The 14825-nt window shown below is 37.8% G+C and overlaps 2 protein-coding genes across 2 annotated transcripts in view; one reads left to right on the top strand and one right to left on the bottom strand.

Annotated features, from left to right (window-relative positions):
* Positions 1-877: 877 nt before the first annotated feature.
* LOC104542425 (tetraspanin-14-like) lies at positions 878-7218 on the top strand (the record flags this gene model as incomplete). Its single annotated transcript, XM_010186729.1, has 4 exons — positions 878-922; positions 1470-1589; positions 4004-4061; positions 7064-7218. Coding segments are annotated over 4 exons (378 nt in total), but the record flags the coding sequence as incomplete, so codon positions are not given.
* Positions 7219-9962: 2744 nt separating this feature from the next.
* Positions 9963-14825, bottom strand: part of LOC104542424 (rap1 GTPase-GDP dissociation stimulator 1-like) — a gene marked incomplete at its 5' end in the record, with an annotated part of 21344 nt that continues 16481 nt past the window's right edge. Inside the window, 4 exon segments of the mRNA XM_010186728.1 lie at positions 9963-10092; positions 11882-12014; positions 13067-13193; positions 14106-14245. Coding sequence (XP_010185030.1) covers positions 9963-10092; positions 11882-12014; positions 13067-13193; positions 14106-14245 — 530 coding nt within the window.

The raw sequence follows: 14825 nt of genomic DNA, 5'->3' as shown, positions 1-14825 counted from the left end.
CTATAAGAAAAACCCGATCCGAGTAGTCCTGAGCAGGCCTCGTGGATGCTGCGACTGCTGTGACTCGTCACCAGGGACTGCAGTGGTGCTGGGAGCAGATGGTGGTGGATGCTGCCGAGCACGTGGAGCTAGGCCCAACTGTCCCGAGATGCGACAGGAAGCAGCCCAGGAAGCCAGGAAAAGCATGCGAAAACCTTGGTTTTTTTATAGACTGTGGCCGGAAAGGGGAGGGAACAGTACTGATCTCTGACCCTCCAGGGTCCTACAGACACCACCAGTCCTTCACTTTCAAGCTGGTAACTCTTAAACCATAACAACTAGGTATATCTTGGAGCTGGGTTATGTATGAGACTTTGAACTATCAACTAAGGAAGCTCAAGTAGCTTGCAGCTATTACTTAACTCATTGGGATAGCAAGTTGTATACCACTTGAAATGATGGAGTTGTAAGGCATATTTCTCCACTGCAGACATAAATAAATCAGCCAGGTACCTTTGTTGTTACCTCAGTGTTTAGGTGTTATGTGAAATAGCTAATATTAAACTGGTCTTGGAAATCCAGATTACTTAATCTGTATGCTGGCAGTACAGCTGCTACACTTAATGTTGAAAGGTCCTTGGTGTTTGAGAGCCAAGCAATGGAAGAAGCTGGTATTTCTAGTGGAAGATGTTTTCCTGCTTGTATACACCTCTGCTTTGTCATTACTTTTCTTGTGTTCTGCTAGTGCTTGGCTCATTTTTACTAAAAATTCTTCTTAAAATGGTTGGCTCTGGTATTCCTGGTTTGTTTGTCTGTGTATCTGAAAGACAGTAAAACTTCTGTGAACAGAAGTGAGTAGAATTAAATTGCTTTATTTTAATTTTTCTTTTCTTTGCAGCAAAAAGTTGTGAATACACAGTGTGGCTATGATGTCAGAAAGGAGGTACGGTGCTGGGATCTTGCTGTCTGTCATGTTCTGTGCCTGCATAGGCAAAACTATAAAAACTGGAATTACTGATTGTCAGCTTAAAATTCTGGAAACTAATTGACTGTGCTACATTATACTATAAATAGAGTGTTGTGGAGATTTTTTTCCCTGGACTCTGGGAGAGTGGAGAATACAAGTGATGGAACAGGTAAAGGGAAAGGTGTGTTTCAAAAAGAGGTAGAATTTGCATTTAAATGCATTTGCATTTAAATAAATGCAATTATGCATTTCAAATTATTAGTTTTAATAATCTAACTCTGAATTCTATTATCTGCAAATTCTGAAGTATTCTAATAACAGGATTTGCAGAAAAATACTAATGTCCATGTCTGACATTCCCTGATTTTATCTGGTCATATATGTATTTCTGGAGTCTGGTTAAAAATATTGCTGCATAAGTGACAAATCATTAAGTTTTAGGTGATTTAATTAGATGATTGACTGATCTTGTAATAAACTTGAGCAGAAAAGTAATATTTTTATTCTTCCTTTCTGCATTCAGAGCAAGAGTCAATGGGATGATCAAATTTTTGTCAAAGGATGTATTTTTGCCCTTGAAGCCTGGCTACCCCAAAATATCTACATTGTTGCAGGTGTCTTCATAGCTATCTCACTGCTCCAGGTTAGTTGTTTTTGTTATGCTTTGAAAAAAGTTTCAAGTTTGCAGATGCAGACCTGCTGAAAGGTAAAAGTAGTTATGGAGGGAGGTGGAGTATATAATTTAACACTGGATTTTTTTAGGTATGAGAATAATGTGGCAAAAAATAATTAGGGGATTTAGAGTGAAAAGAATCTGATATCAACAGGTTTAATTCTGTAGAATTTATGTTCCTCAAAGCAATGAAGGTCATTACAAAAATACAATACAGTTATAATGCATATAGTGTATGTTGATTGTGATTTATATTGTTATATATAATATAAAAATATGCTAATATATAAAATAATGTGATTCATTAATATATTTCTTACATTTCAATATGTGGTGAGGGAGGAGAGATCTTCTGGTCATCTGCTCCAGTAGATCTGAACTACAGCCTTCTATCACAAGTGTGAAATTACTAAAATACAATTTTATCGTTTATGTTAAGCCTACCTATCAGTTGGCTGTAAGTGACTGTTGTGGTTTATACAGTTGCTCTATCACCTGCTGCATCCTCTCACCTGAGGAGAAGGGTCAGGAAAGGGAAAGGAGGTTCATGAGTTGAAATAGAAATATATTTAATAAAAATAATAATAACTAAAAACAACTAATAATAATAACAGCTATAACATAAGATACACAGAGTTGTACTCAGCCAGTATTGTGGGGGAGTAGGTCTCAGGGTTAGGACATTAAACAAGTCCCTCTCAGATGTCAGCCATGAAAGAGGGAGCAGAAGGGAGAGGAAGAGGCACAGAAGGAGGGCCATCCCCAGCAAACTGCCCAGTTTGTAGTGAATGTGATGTTGATGGTATGAATAGTATTGATTGGTCAGCCTGGGGTAACCTTGGGGTCAATTCCCCTACTCCCTTCAGCCTCTGCATCTGTTTATCTCAAGACTACAGAAGACCTCGAGCACTATGGCAACCTGCATACCAGTATTAGCTGAAACCCATAACAGAGTTTTTATTCAACTTTGTTCCCATGAAATAGTGTGTCGTAGTCCTTACAGAATTGCAGTTTTCCTCAACAGAAAACAGACTCTAAAATTCTGTCCCTCTAAACCAGGACAGTGACATGTAGCATATTGCTCAATAAAAAAGTTGTGACCAGAAGAGCAGGAAAATTGGTGAACAGGGTGCAAATGTGACATTAGCAGAACCTGATGAAGGAGCTGCTGTGACTTTTTCCAGTACCTTGTCAGTACTTGGTACATCAAAGAAAAATAACCAGAATTCTCAGCTAAACACATTAGATTAATTCTTTCAAGGAGGATCCTGTTTTCATTGTGGCAGTTGTTTACACTTGCCTAAATTTTTTTGCTATGGTAGTGTTTTGCTTCAGTGGGAAATAACAAACTTGTAAATCTACACAAAATGTATTTTCCATTTAACTGTAAACAGTTGAACGTAGAGTGCTGGCAAAATATCTTTTCCCAGCCATCGCAATAGTGCCCTCTGTTGTTTGGGTTTTGATAATTTATCACCATCTAGTGGTCGTGCTTCTATGGCTTTGAGAGATGGTGCTCTCCTGAAAGCAACATCTGAAGTTAGGAGGATGTTGCAGATATGAAGCCTAATCTTTTGGCAGTGTGTTGACTGCCAGTAACTTGATGTTACTCTTAGTCGTGTCCTGAGTCTCTGTGAAACCACTCTACGCAGTCACTTGTATTTTCAAATTTGATCTTTCCTGTACATTAAACTGTGTCATGGTGGAACTGAGAGTTAGACATAACCTGTCTATGTCTAAAAGAAATGTTTTGGGTTTTCCAAAAATTCAGCTCGGTATTTTGTTATTTTTCTAAGAATGTTAAATCTAAGGATTTATCTTCAATTTGTAAAGGAAGTTTTCCCCAGGAACTTGAGTGGATGTTAAAATTTCAAATTTAAATGTCTCAGAATAATCTGTGACTTTTCAATTGTGAAAATTTCAATTGTGAAATGAACAAAAATGCCCGATTTGTAAATTTAGCCACAGGTAAACGTGAGTCTTGTAAGACTCAAGTCAACTTGGCTAAGTGGGTTTCTTCCAGCTCTAGGGCACCTGGAAGCTTATTATTTTGAATGCTCCTGAAGTGTTATATGAAGGCATCTTTGTCTCATGAAGTTTATTTCCTGCAAGATTCTGCTGCCTTTATTACTTTTTAGTAATAGTTGTGCTTTGATGGATGATCCTGCCTATGAAATTATATGTGAACCAGCACACACTTTATGAATGCATATCTTTATTCACAAGTGTAGTTGCACTGACGGTGTAATAAGGACACAAAAGAAGTAGATTCCCATGCTGCATTAGTGACTAGTGCTAATAGGCTCTAATTTTCAGAAACATCTGGCAGACTGGTACCTTACAACTGTTTCATCTCACAAATGGTTTGGTTTTTGTCTTTTTAGATTTTTGGGATTTTCCTAGCCAGGACACTGATTTCTGATATTGAAGCTGTAAAAGCAGGTAATGCCTTCTGAGTGTAAAAGCAGACACGTGTTGCAAAAAGTATGTTTTACGGTTATTGGTCGGACATCAATGTGGAAGAAATCACAGACCATGAAATACACCTGTTGTTAAAAGCCTTATGTGGATTCTACCCCAGTCATGCATTTTGTTAGAAGCTGGTACAAAAAAAAAATCTCCAAACACAGACCTGTCTACCTTTTTTTAACAAGACAACTCAGTGCACCAGGATTGATCTCTGAGGACAAAATGGAATTTCCCAAGACATCGGTGGAACAGATTTTAATGATTGTAGCAAGGAGACATGAAACTGCTATAAACCCTTTCCTTGAAGGATTACCGTGAAGACTGTTCTGTTTTCACTCCCAACTGTCCTCATTCTCAAAATGTAATCTTTTCAGAAAACGTGCAGATTTCTTCAGAATCTTAAAATCATTTTCTTATCTACAGTAGACTCATGCAGTCATTTTTCAGCAAGATTCCCAGCAACTGTAATCATCGTGGTATTGAAAATTGGAGAAAAAAACCACCAAAACAGTCACAAATCATCTAGTTCTTGAATTGATTTTTCAGTTGTGGAGAAGTAGGGGTATTTCTGTTTGGGAATAAAGTAGATGTTTCAGGAGCTGGAACTTGTGCTTGACATCAGAGCTTGAGTAACTCATGCTGTTTTGAAAATGCAAGCCTTTTTTCAAGAGGGGAAAAAATTATCTATCTGTAGCATTATGTTAGAAATCTCAATTTCAGGCAAGGGTGTGTGAATCCTTGATGCTCTTTCTTGTCTGAAAAAAATGTAAATATTCTTTATTTATAGAAGAAAACTCTTCAAAAATGCTTAGCTTTTTACTGATTAGTAATATCTTTAAAAAATGCTGTCTGCAGAAATTTCAAAATGCAGCTTGTTTCAGTAGGCAGCAAGCATGCTGTGCCTGCTGTTGATGGTTTTTGCCTTTCCTGTAGAGTTTCTCACAACTGCTATATTGATTTTTGAGAAGTCCTAACTGCTAATATCAGGACTGATGAAAAACATTTAAATTCAGTGTTGAGCCCTGTGAAATCTAGTTTTTTTTTAATGAGGAAATATGCTGTAAGTGAAAGATTGGAATCGTTGAAATTTTAAAATCTTCTGTAAAGCTATTGAACCATCAATTCTGCTTGTATTCTGATATATGGTTCAAATGCCAGTTACAGTATAGTGAACCAGAATGATTTCTTCACAGTAATTTTCTGCATCAAACTGAACTATTTGGGTTGAAGTAGCCTGTTTTGGGGTTTGTTTGTTTGTTTGTTTGTTTGTTTTAATCAGAAGAAAACTAAACTTATTCCCAGCCTCTCTTCCTGGGGGTTCAGTATATGAATCTGTAGTTCAGTAAGATTTCCAGTCTTCTCTAAAAGACTTCAGCATAGTATTTTTAGCTTTAAGATAGAAGTATGTGACTTACAAATAGCTGTAGTTGTCAGTTTTACTGTGGGCCATATAACCATCCTTGTTTACTGCTTCCAGTGGCACCAGTTCTTTTCAGGGAGAGCAGGTTTATTTACAGTGCCTAACATAGTGTAAATTTTAGAGAAGTATATATTTTTATAACAATATTTTACTACATGTAGTCTGTCTGAAGGACTTAATATTTGTATTTCCAAAATATATGGCTTTCTTAAGAAGCCAAACTTTTAAATCTCTCTCTTAATGCCCTTTTTTCTATTTTGCATGTGTTAACGAGCATTTCACTGGAAAAAGCTGATCATCAGTGAGACTCTTTGTACTGATTGTTCCGAAATCCTTCTAGCTTTTAATCTGTGAAGCACTTCACAGACAGTGCTGTACTTCCCATGTGTACTTCAGTTCTTATTCTGACCAGTGACTGAGACACAACAGGAAAAGGAAGTTTGTCTAGAGACGGCTGATTTCCTTACAGCCGCAGAGAACGGTCTGCTATTACTCATCTGAAAAATCTGAAAGTAAAGTCGCTGGAAGTACACTGTGACTTTTTTTTTTAATTATTTTTTTTTTTAGCTTTTGTATACAACAAGAAAACAATAGGAGTAGATCACTGAGGAGACAGTAGAGCTTTGAATTTGAGGTCTATATTACTTACTTGTTGAATCTAGTCTATTAGGAGCAGCCAAAAAATCGCTGCTGTTAATGCTACTTTGCAAGCAGCAAAGCAGTGTCCAGCAACCTTTGCTTTAAACTCTGGTGCTTGGAACTTTACAACACCTCATCAGCCAGCTTGCTCTGTTAAGTTTGTGTGTAATATTCTGATGTGTGTAAAATTGGAGAAGGATGCTTTTTATTTGTAACTTCTTATTTGTAAAACATTGCATTGAAAATTACATGTAGGGAGTACTTCCCCCTTGCCACTTTTTGATACAGAAATCTAATGCTGGGAAGTAATTTCAGCAGTTGATGAAAATCATGGTGGTGTCAAAGATAATCTGTGAAGTTCATGCACTGAAATTAGCTGCCAACAAGAGCCACGATTCCAGTGTCTGCAAATCTTGACAAGTTGCCTGAAAACAAATGAATACTTGTTTTCTTTTTAAAGTACTGATTGTATGCAAAACAGAATTTAATTGAAGTGTTATATTTTAAAAGTTTGTTATTGGCTTGGGCCATATTAACACCAGCTGTATGTCAGTGCTCCATTTATTTGGAACTGAATTCAGGACAGCAAGTTCAACCTATTTGAGGATCTTTAAATTCATAGAGTGATTTGTTTTCACTATGGATAAAGTCCTCTGTGCTTATTCAATATCACTTTTAAAATCCTGGGCCTCTAGGCTGGTTTACCTCTAGACATTTTGGAGTTCACCCCCATTGGTAGGACATATGGCTAGTGTAATTTCAGACTTGGAATGGGAATGCTTTCTTACCACTTTCTACTTAGTTATATTTAAGACCTTGTCTGTGGGCCTGCAATGACTTCATGACTAAAGAGTTAGGCGATAGTTTTAAAAAGTCTTGTCAGCAAAAACAGTTGGGTGTGACTCTGCCTCTAAAGCCTCGAAGGAAAAGCAGTTCAAAGAGAGATTTGATCACTTGCTGATGTTGAGATTTCAGTGGTTGCCTTTGGAACAATTCCACAGACACTACAATGGAAACAAGGTTTTTAATGAAGATGTCAAATATGAGATCAGACTTGAAAAACTAGACTGAGAGAAGGAAACTTTCAGTGTAATCACTTCTATTTCTCAGAAATGAGCACAATTTATTTCTGCGAAGCAATGTATTTATTTGTCGGTATGTTTGAAATTGCAACTACCCTTTTGTTTCTATTAATATACCTGCATTTGGACATAGTTTCCCTGTATGTGAAGAAGAAGATGAATATAAGCACTGAAAAAAGTGCCGTGACCAAAGGAGCTTCGGTCATCTCCTGAAAAACTGAGTATTTCTTCCCAAAGGGTCTTTAGTTTTGGTGACCCTCCTACAGTGCCATGTGGATAGACTTTGTGCCTCCAGTCCATTGAGGTTGATGTGGCAATTGGCTTATGCGTAGAATTGCCTTGGTTTTTGTCTCCCTGTTCCATCCTTTCCTCTTCCTTCCCCCTACTGCCCATGGGTTATCATGCAGCTTGAATGTTGTTTAGCCAGTGGAAGGAGAGGTTCTGTCTCTTCTTCTGAGATGGCTTTTCTGAGTGACTTTCAGTATATTTTTTTTTTCTCAAGCCTTAAATTTGATTAAATAAAATTTCATGTTTTGTACTCTTCTAGTCTGTTTTCTGATATTTGTTGCTTTCAGTCACTATATTTCGCTCTCCAAGGATTAAACTGGCAGCTGAGATTGCAATTTGTAGATAACTACAGAAATAGTAAAGGTCTGCTGGTGTTCATGTGTATATTTTGCTGAAGCTAATTCTTGATTTTTTTTTTTTCAGTCTGGGCTGCTGAATAATAGATAACACAGATGCTTTTCTCTCCACTGTTGATGGAGAAACCATGAACAAGTGAAGAGCTGCAGAATGGTGTAGAGAAATTATTAAATCTCTGGACACCCAAAAAGTTAAAACTGATGTTTGCACTTTGACTGCTTTTAACCACAGTTATCACCCTTGTGATTTGCACAGTATGGTTTGTCATGTCTGAGCAATGTTCCTGTAACTACTCTTGAGAGTGCAGAAGGGAAATGACTTCCAGGTTTGAAGATGACGCTTGCAGAAATAGCTTTGTGTCTGCTTCTTTGACCATTTTAACACTTCTTTAATGCGTTAAAACCTGATTCTAGCTTTAATAAGGTCAGAGAAACATTAAACCAATGGCGATATTAGAATAATGCAATATCTGGAATAGATACTCTAGAATGTTAAGGCTGAGTAATTTCTGATAAGAATGACTTAACTTGAATGTGGTGTGTATGCATAGAACTTGTAGTGGATCCTGATATATCGAATACTAATGCCTGGTTGAGGCATAACCCCAGATCTTAACTCTGAAGTTGAGGTTGTTTGAAGCTATTTCTCATTCTGACATTGGAAATGTGTAGGGTGCCCATAATGCTGCATGCTTTAAGCTAGAGGAAACTGCACACTGTTCAGCTTCTGTTTTTCTTTCCTCTTACTATGTTGTCAAAACCTGCTTGTGTGTTACTCGCCAGGTGACTTGTCTGGGGTAGTTTTATGAAATTCCCCTTCTCAAGAGTACTTCTTTAAGTGATATTTGGAGGCAAATGTGTAGTGGGCTAAATAAAGCTTTTGCAGGAACAAAAAAGCTGTAATATTTCTTTACAGACATAAGCCAGTTATGCTCAAGTTGTTTGAGAACAGGAGGTGTTGTTGACTTCTAAATACTCCCTGCTTTATAACAATTTTGTAAAGGCCAGTACTTCTCTGTTGTTTTTTTTTTTTCCTCAATAACTTACTGGCTGAAAAAGTAATTGTTCCCTAGCTCTTCAGTATCTGCATCTACAGGATTTTGAATTTGTTCTCCTAGGTCTTCACAACGTGACTTTGCAACCTACTTGCAGCTGCTTTGAAAAGTTCCCATAGGAGCAGGTTGTACAATAGATCCTGTTCTTACCTTTTCCATCAAGTAACCATTTTTAAATATGAAAGGTTTCTGTAGAAATGTTCAGAGACATTTGTTTAACTACAGTTTTACATTACCTAAATTTAAACCCAGATTCTCTTACTGGAGATAATTTAATGAAATTCCAGCTGCCTCCAAATCTTCACACATGCCCACGTGTAATTTCTTACTAGTTCTAATTTATATGTTGTCTAAGCACTGTATGGACATTGTCTGCAGTTTCCTGTAAACTTTACTTTTACTGAATCTCATTCCAGGTTGCAATAGCTGTAGCTCTGAAATTAGGACAAGACCACAACCTCAGATACTTAGGAAAATAACTTGTGATACTAGCAGATAAAAACTCAAGGTTGAGCTTTAAAATTGGAAATCAAAGGTGGAGGTGGTTTAAAGGTACGATTTTGTGGAGGTTTTGATGTGTGCAGCTCACAGTTTGATTCACAACACGCAGAGGTTGAATTGATGCCAGTTAGGCTCTTGCATTGTTTAAGCTACAGCTCTCATCTAATCTAAAACTCCATTATTTCAGGTTGCGTGATATAAGCTTGAGATGTTTTTTTGTAATTATTTTCAAGTCCCATTGATGCAAGAAAAGGTTGCAAGTGATACCCTGATTTGGCAGGCCTTATTCCTACTGTGTGTTAGTGGCTCAGTGAAGAGCAGCAGCGATGCAAGTATCTGTAGGCTACATAGATAAGCAAATTAGTATATGTTTTTGTATGTACAGCTTTAAAAGCAGTTCCTGTACACGGTCTCTAGTAGTTTTGGTTATGCAGCAGCATGACAAATGCAAAGTAGGGCTGGCAAAGCTGGAGTCTTATTGCATATGCCTTAGCAGCACAAGAGTGCAGGTTTGCTATGAGGAAGAAGGGAGGCTAGTGAGGTCTCTCTCCTCTCAAAATTTGTAATGTTGTAACAGGTTCTTTGACCACATCTGCATTGCTGTGACTGCAAAGTTGTTCGAGAGTTTCTTTAATCTTGTCCTCTTCTATTGTCTCAGGTCACCTGAATGAGAGATGAAATGCTGATTTTTAACAACATGCCATGGCATAGTGGCTCTCAACAGTTGTTGTAAGATAAAAGTTTGGAGTACGTGCTGCTTAAAATGGGCTGCTCTAATTCAAATAAATTTCTCTCAATAGATATTTTTTTGCCTCTGTTTTTTGTTAGCCTTTCATATTGTTAAGACTCAACTCTTAGTGTTGGTCTATAAAGTGCTAAGTATATACACCTGGCAAAAAGTCTTACAGATCATGTCTGTTGTGCTGGTACTCTGTAATAGCACTGAAGGAAGTAAATGCTTAGCTCTATTCCAGTATCTATGTGACTACAAGGCAAAAATAAGAGTATACTGCAAAGTCCAGCTTGTCTGCCAATATAGGATGGCTCCAGGATTTGAAAGGCAACTTCTCTTATGGCAGATCCTTGCCTAAACATAATAATTCTTTTCAATTTATGTGTTAAGACATGAGACACTGCCGTGAGATCTTTATACTCCCGATTTGAAGGTGGTTATTTTCAGCTAGTGCCACATGTCCAGGGTAAGTCTGATCTTGCTCAAAGCATTTTATGTCTTCCCTAACAATAGAGTGAGAGAAACTGAAATAATATCCTTCATATGTTTTACTAAAAGTTGCTGTACAAAGGCAGCCTTACTAAAATTGCTGTTTTATCTCAGCTTCTGGTTTGCTTGCAGCATAGGCAGAACAAATGTATGCCTGCCAGTGGAAGATTATATGGACTCTTTTCTTTGAACATAAAAATGCTGTGGTATGTACAGGATCTGGGACTGACAGACATTTGTATATGGTGAATTGGGACAAAAATGCCTTTAATTCCAAGGCTCTAATTTTGCTATTTCAGGACTCGATTATGCCACTGACTCACTGGAATAAAGCCTTTCTTTTTTTGTTTAACTGGTGGTTTAATCAACTTCACATAAAGAAGGAAACTACTGAACTGGGAGTTGGTGGTCAATAAAGAATGAACCTTTTTAACATCTTTTACTATTCAATTCAAGGGGAAAAGGACCTGGGGGTCCTGGTGGACAGCAGGATGGCCATGAGCCAGCACTGTGCCCTTGCGGCCAAGAAGGCCAATGGCATCCTGGGGTGTATCAGGAGGGGGGTGGTTAGTAGGTCGAGAGAGGTTCTCCTCCCCCTCTACTCTGCCCTGGTGAGACAGCATCTGGAATATTGTGTCCAGTTCTGGGCCCCTCAGTTCAAGAAGGACACGGAACTGCTGGAGAGAGTCCAGCGTAGGGCTACAAAGATGATTAAGGGAGTGGAGCATCTCCCTTATGCGGAAAGGCTGAGAGAGCTGGGTCTCTTTAGTTTGCAGAAGAGGAGACAGGGGAGACCTCATTAATGTTTATAAATATATAAAGTGTGAGTGTCACGAGGATGGAGCCAGGCTCTTCTCGGTGACAAACAATGATAAGACAAGGGGTAACGGACACAAGCTGGAATACAGGAGGTTCCACTTAAATTTGAGAAGAAACTTCTTCTCAGTGAGGGTGACAGAGCACTGGACCAGGCTGCCCAGAGAGGTTGTGGAGTCTCCTTCTCTGGAGACATTCAAAACCTGCCTGGACGCCTTCCTGTGTAACCTCATCTAGGTGTTGCTGCTCCGGCAGGGGGACTGAACTAGATGATCTTTTGAGGTCCCTTCCAATCCCTAACGTTCTGTGATTCTGTGTGATTCAATGACCATAACATTGCAAGTAGTACATTTCAGTAACAGAAAACATTTGTGTTTTTATGAAAAATATCCATTTCATCCTTTCATCACAGACAACTTAAAATGAAGCTACCTGCATAAAAGACCCAGTGAATTATATTTCATCTCAGGACTTGTGTTATCATCTTGTAGAAGTTTGTGTAAGATTTGAACTAGCTGTGAATCCTTAAAAGATTCTTCAAGAGTTTCTGAAAAATAAGTTAAATCCTGATCTGCTACCTGAAAGAAGCCTGAAAGTGAACATGGCTGCTTTTCAAAAATAAAATTCCTGACTGGCTTAATTTCATATTGTCTATACAGGGATGTCTTGGGCACCTGTTTTCTGTACTGGAGAATTTCTTTATTTTCTGTACAGTGTTTCTTCACTGGACTCATTCTGGAAAACAAAACCTTATGTATACTTTAGATTATATAAAATGACCTCATAATAGATTAAAACTTACAATAACCAGTGCTAGAAATGTTGATTCACATTACTTGTCCAGTTGAGTTTGAGAGCCTTAAATAAGCAGTAAAATGGGCTCTTTACTGCCTTGCTTGTTGGTACAGGAAATTCCAAATTTCAAGTTGATTATTTATTTTCAGTTTTGATGCATGTAAATTTCTGTGGTGACTGTATTTATTGTAACAGAGATGCATTTTCAAATGCATACAGGAAAAAATCTGAAATGTTAATCTTGCTGAAAATTAGCTCAGTAGAACTAGTGTTAGAGCCTTTTTATAGTTGTCTCATTTGTTTCATTTGCAGCTTCTCAAGGCCCTTTTGTCTATGCTTCTGCTTTATTCTTTCCTGCATTCAAATGCCTGTCTTCTGAAGATTATGTCATCCATTTATATTCTTCATTGACAACTCAAGTCCATAATTTGTCCCTAATTTTGTCTTCATTTAGACTCATCTTTTTACCTAGTCTTCATCACCTTTACTTATGTTTGTTTTTTGCCTTCTAGGTTTCTAGCATCCTGCCATGCTACTCAGTAGATTGTGCCTGTAGACACAACCTGATCACGTGACTTTACCCTAAACAAAAAAAATCTTCAGGCAAGTCCTGAACCCTATTGTTTTTGTGATCACCTAGGTGGCTGACCTCATCTAGATGGCTAACCTCATTTAGTTCATGCTTAAGAGCTAAATCTAGGCAAGAAATGCTTTTTCCTACATGTTATGTGAAATTAACAGCAAGACAATGTTTCTTAATAATTGAGGATCTTGCACAGATAAGTTCTTTTATGAGAAAAATACCTAAATCTATTGCAGATGCTATTGCCAAGGCATTTAGAGCCTCATTCTGCATAGCAGCATGTTCGCTTGTTGTCATGGAAACCAGATGCTTCACTCCTTGTGCCTCCTGAATGGCTTTGACCACTTCCTGTTAAAGCAAAGGTAAAATATTACAGATGAAAATCTGACTTATGAATGAAGTAGAATGAAGAGGGAAATGAGATTGCACTCTTCAGCCTCTGAATAAATGGAAATAATTTCCTTGCTGCAGTGCAAACTGATGATACCTGAAGACTAGAGATAACATTTCTTTTGGTACTTGATCACAAATATCTGCTTAGGAGTGATCTAATTTACTTGGAATATCAATATTGTATATGCGTATCTAAAAGATAATAATAGACATATTTTGTCTCAAGAGTTGTAGTTTGACCTTATTACCATTTTTCATTTTAAGCTTTCAAACTAACAAAGATTAGTTTTACTTTATGAAAGCCTGTGCAGATAGTATCTACTTCTTTTTTTATCACTACCTCAAAGTAAAGCATGGTTGGGATGCCTGTCTATAATAGCATGATTTACAAGAAACAGAAGCCTGTCCCAATGTGTCGGCAGATACAGATCATGCCAAATTCATCCATCACTAGGTAGATAAGTGGGCACTTTGGAGCTCCTGGAGGACTGATGTTTGGGACAGGTTGGGGTTTTCTGTGCCATTTCAATTTGAAATTTAAAAATAATATTTATGGAAATAGAAAAGCTTTTATCTACTATTTGTTAAGTCTTAATCTATTTGGGTAACTGTTTACAAGTGATGGTAAGTAGCCATGTTGCTAGTGTCTGTGCAGTATCTGTAGCTATGGAGATCACTGCTTTCCTGCTCACCTCCCCCTTATTGATATTGATGCTGACTAAAGTAGGTTTTTACTGTGAACATTCATGTTTTTAATGATAAAGCTATTTGTGCTGTTTAACACTTAACCACTAGCTGTATCAACAAGCTTTAAAAATATTTGAGACAGAAGAGGAAGAAACATTATCAGACCAATAGCTTTCATACTTGGGATCTGTTGTGACGCACGATCGATGCTAGCAGCCGACTTGCTTCTCCGTGAATGCTGCTGTGGTCATTGGCATCGCACCACTGCACAAGTCTGTTGAGCAGCATGGGGTCTTGGCCTAAGATTTCAGCCGCATCAGCTGAAGAGAAAAGGATCATCAGGAGACATTCAAAATCAGCCTCCTTGGTCTTACTGTCACAGAAATGTGAATGTAGTAGCCAGGACCACAGGCCTGAGATTAGTATCCTTTAACTGCAGCTATAGCTGTAACTAAAGCATTGAGCTTTTAAGGGATCTTAGAAATCTTTACCTGAGGAATGCTGGTTGTGTTAGTGCAACTCTTGGAGGTAAAGAATAAAGTAAAGCTGTTCCAATAGACCTGTTCTTTTTAAAAGGCTGCTGAAGCAGGGCTTAAATTAAGCAGCTTCGTATCTTTGAAAGCAAATATTCTGTTGCTTTACTGAAATCTTCATGAGGACTATCCCTTTTCCGTCTGTTTTTTTGCACTTGCTCTTGAGCTTTGCACAAATGTTATTACAGGCTTTTCAAAGGCTGTTCTTGCTGTTTCTAGTGCTCTCAGTAGTGGTGATAATTATCTGTTGGTGGCATGTGGGAAGCCACATCTTAGTACAAAATTGCAGAATGTCTGGAATTGCATGTCTCAAGTCTTAAGAATGTGTGTTGAACTGTGTATTGGGCATCATCAAAACTTGCCCCAG

This window comes from Mesitornis unicolor, unplaced genomic scaffold, assembly GCF_000695765.1.
Source record: "Mesitornis unicolor isolate BGI_N332 unplaced genomic scaffold, ASM69576v1 scaffold1886, whole genome shotgun sequence".
In the NCBI taxonomy this organism is placed as follows: Eukaryota; Metazoa; Chordata; class Aves; order Mesitornithiformes; family Mesitornithidae; genus Mesitornis; species Mesitornis unicolor.
Note: the sequence above shows the minus strand (reverse complement) of the source record. Positions and strands in the feature narration are given on the sequence as shown.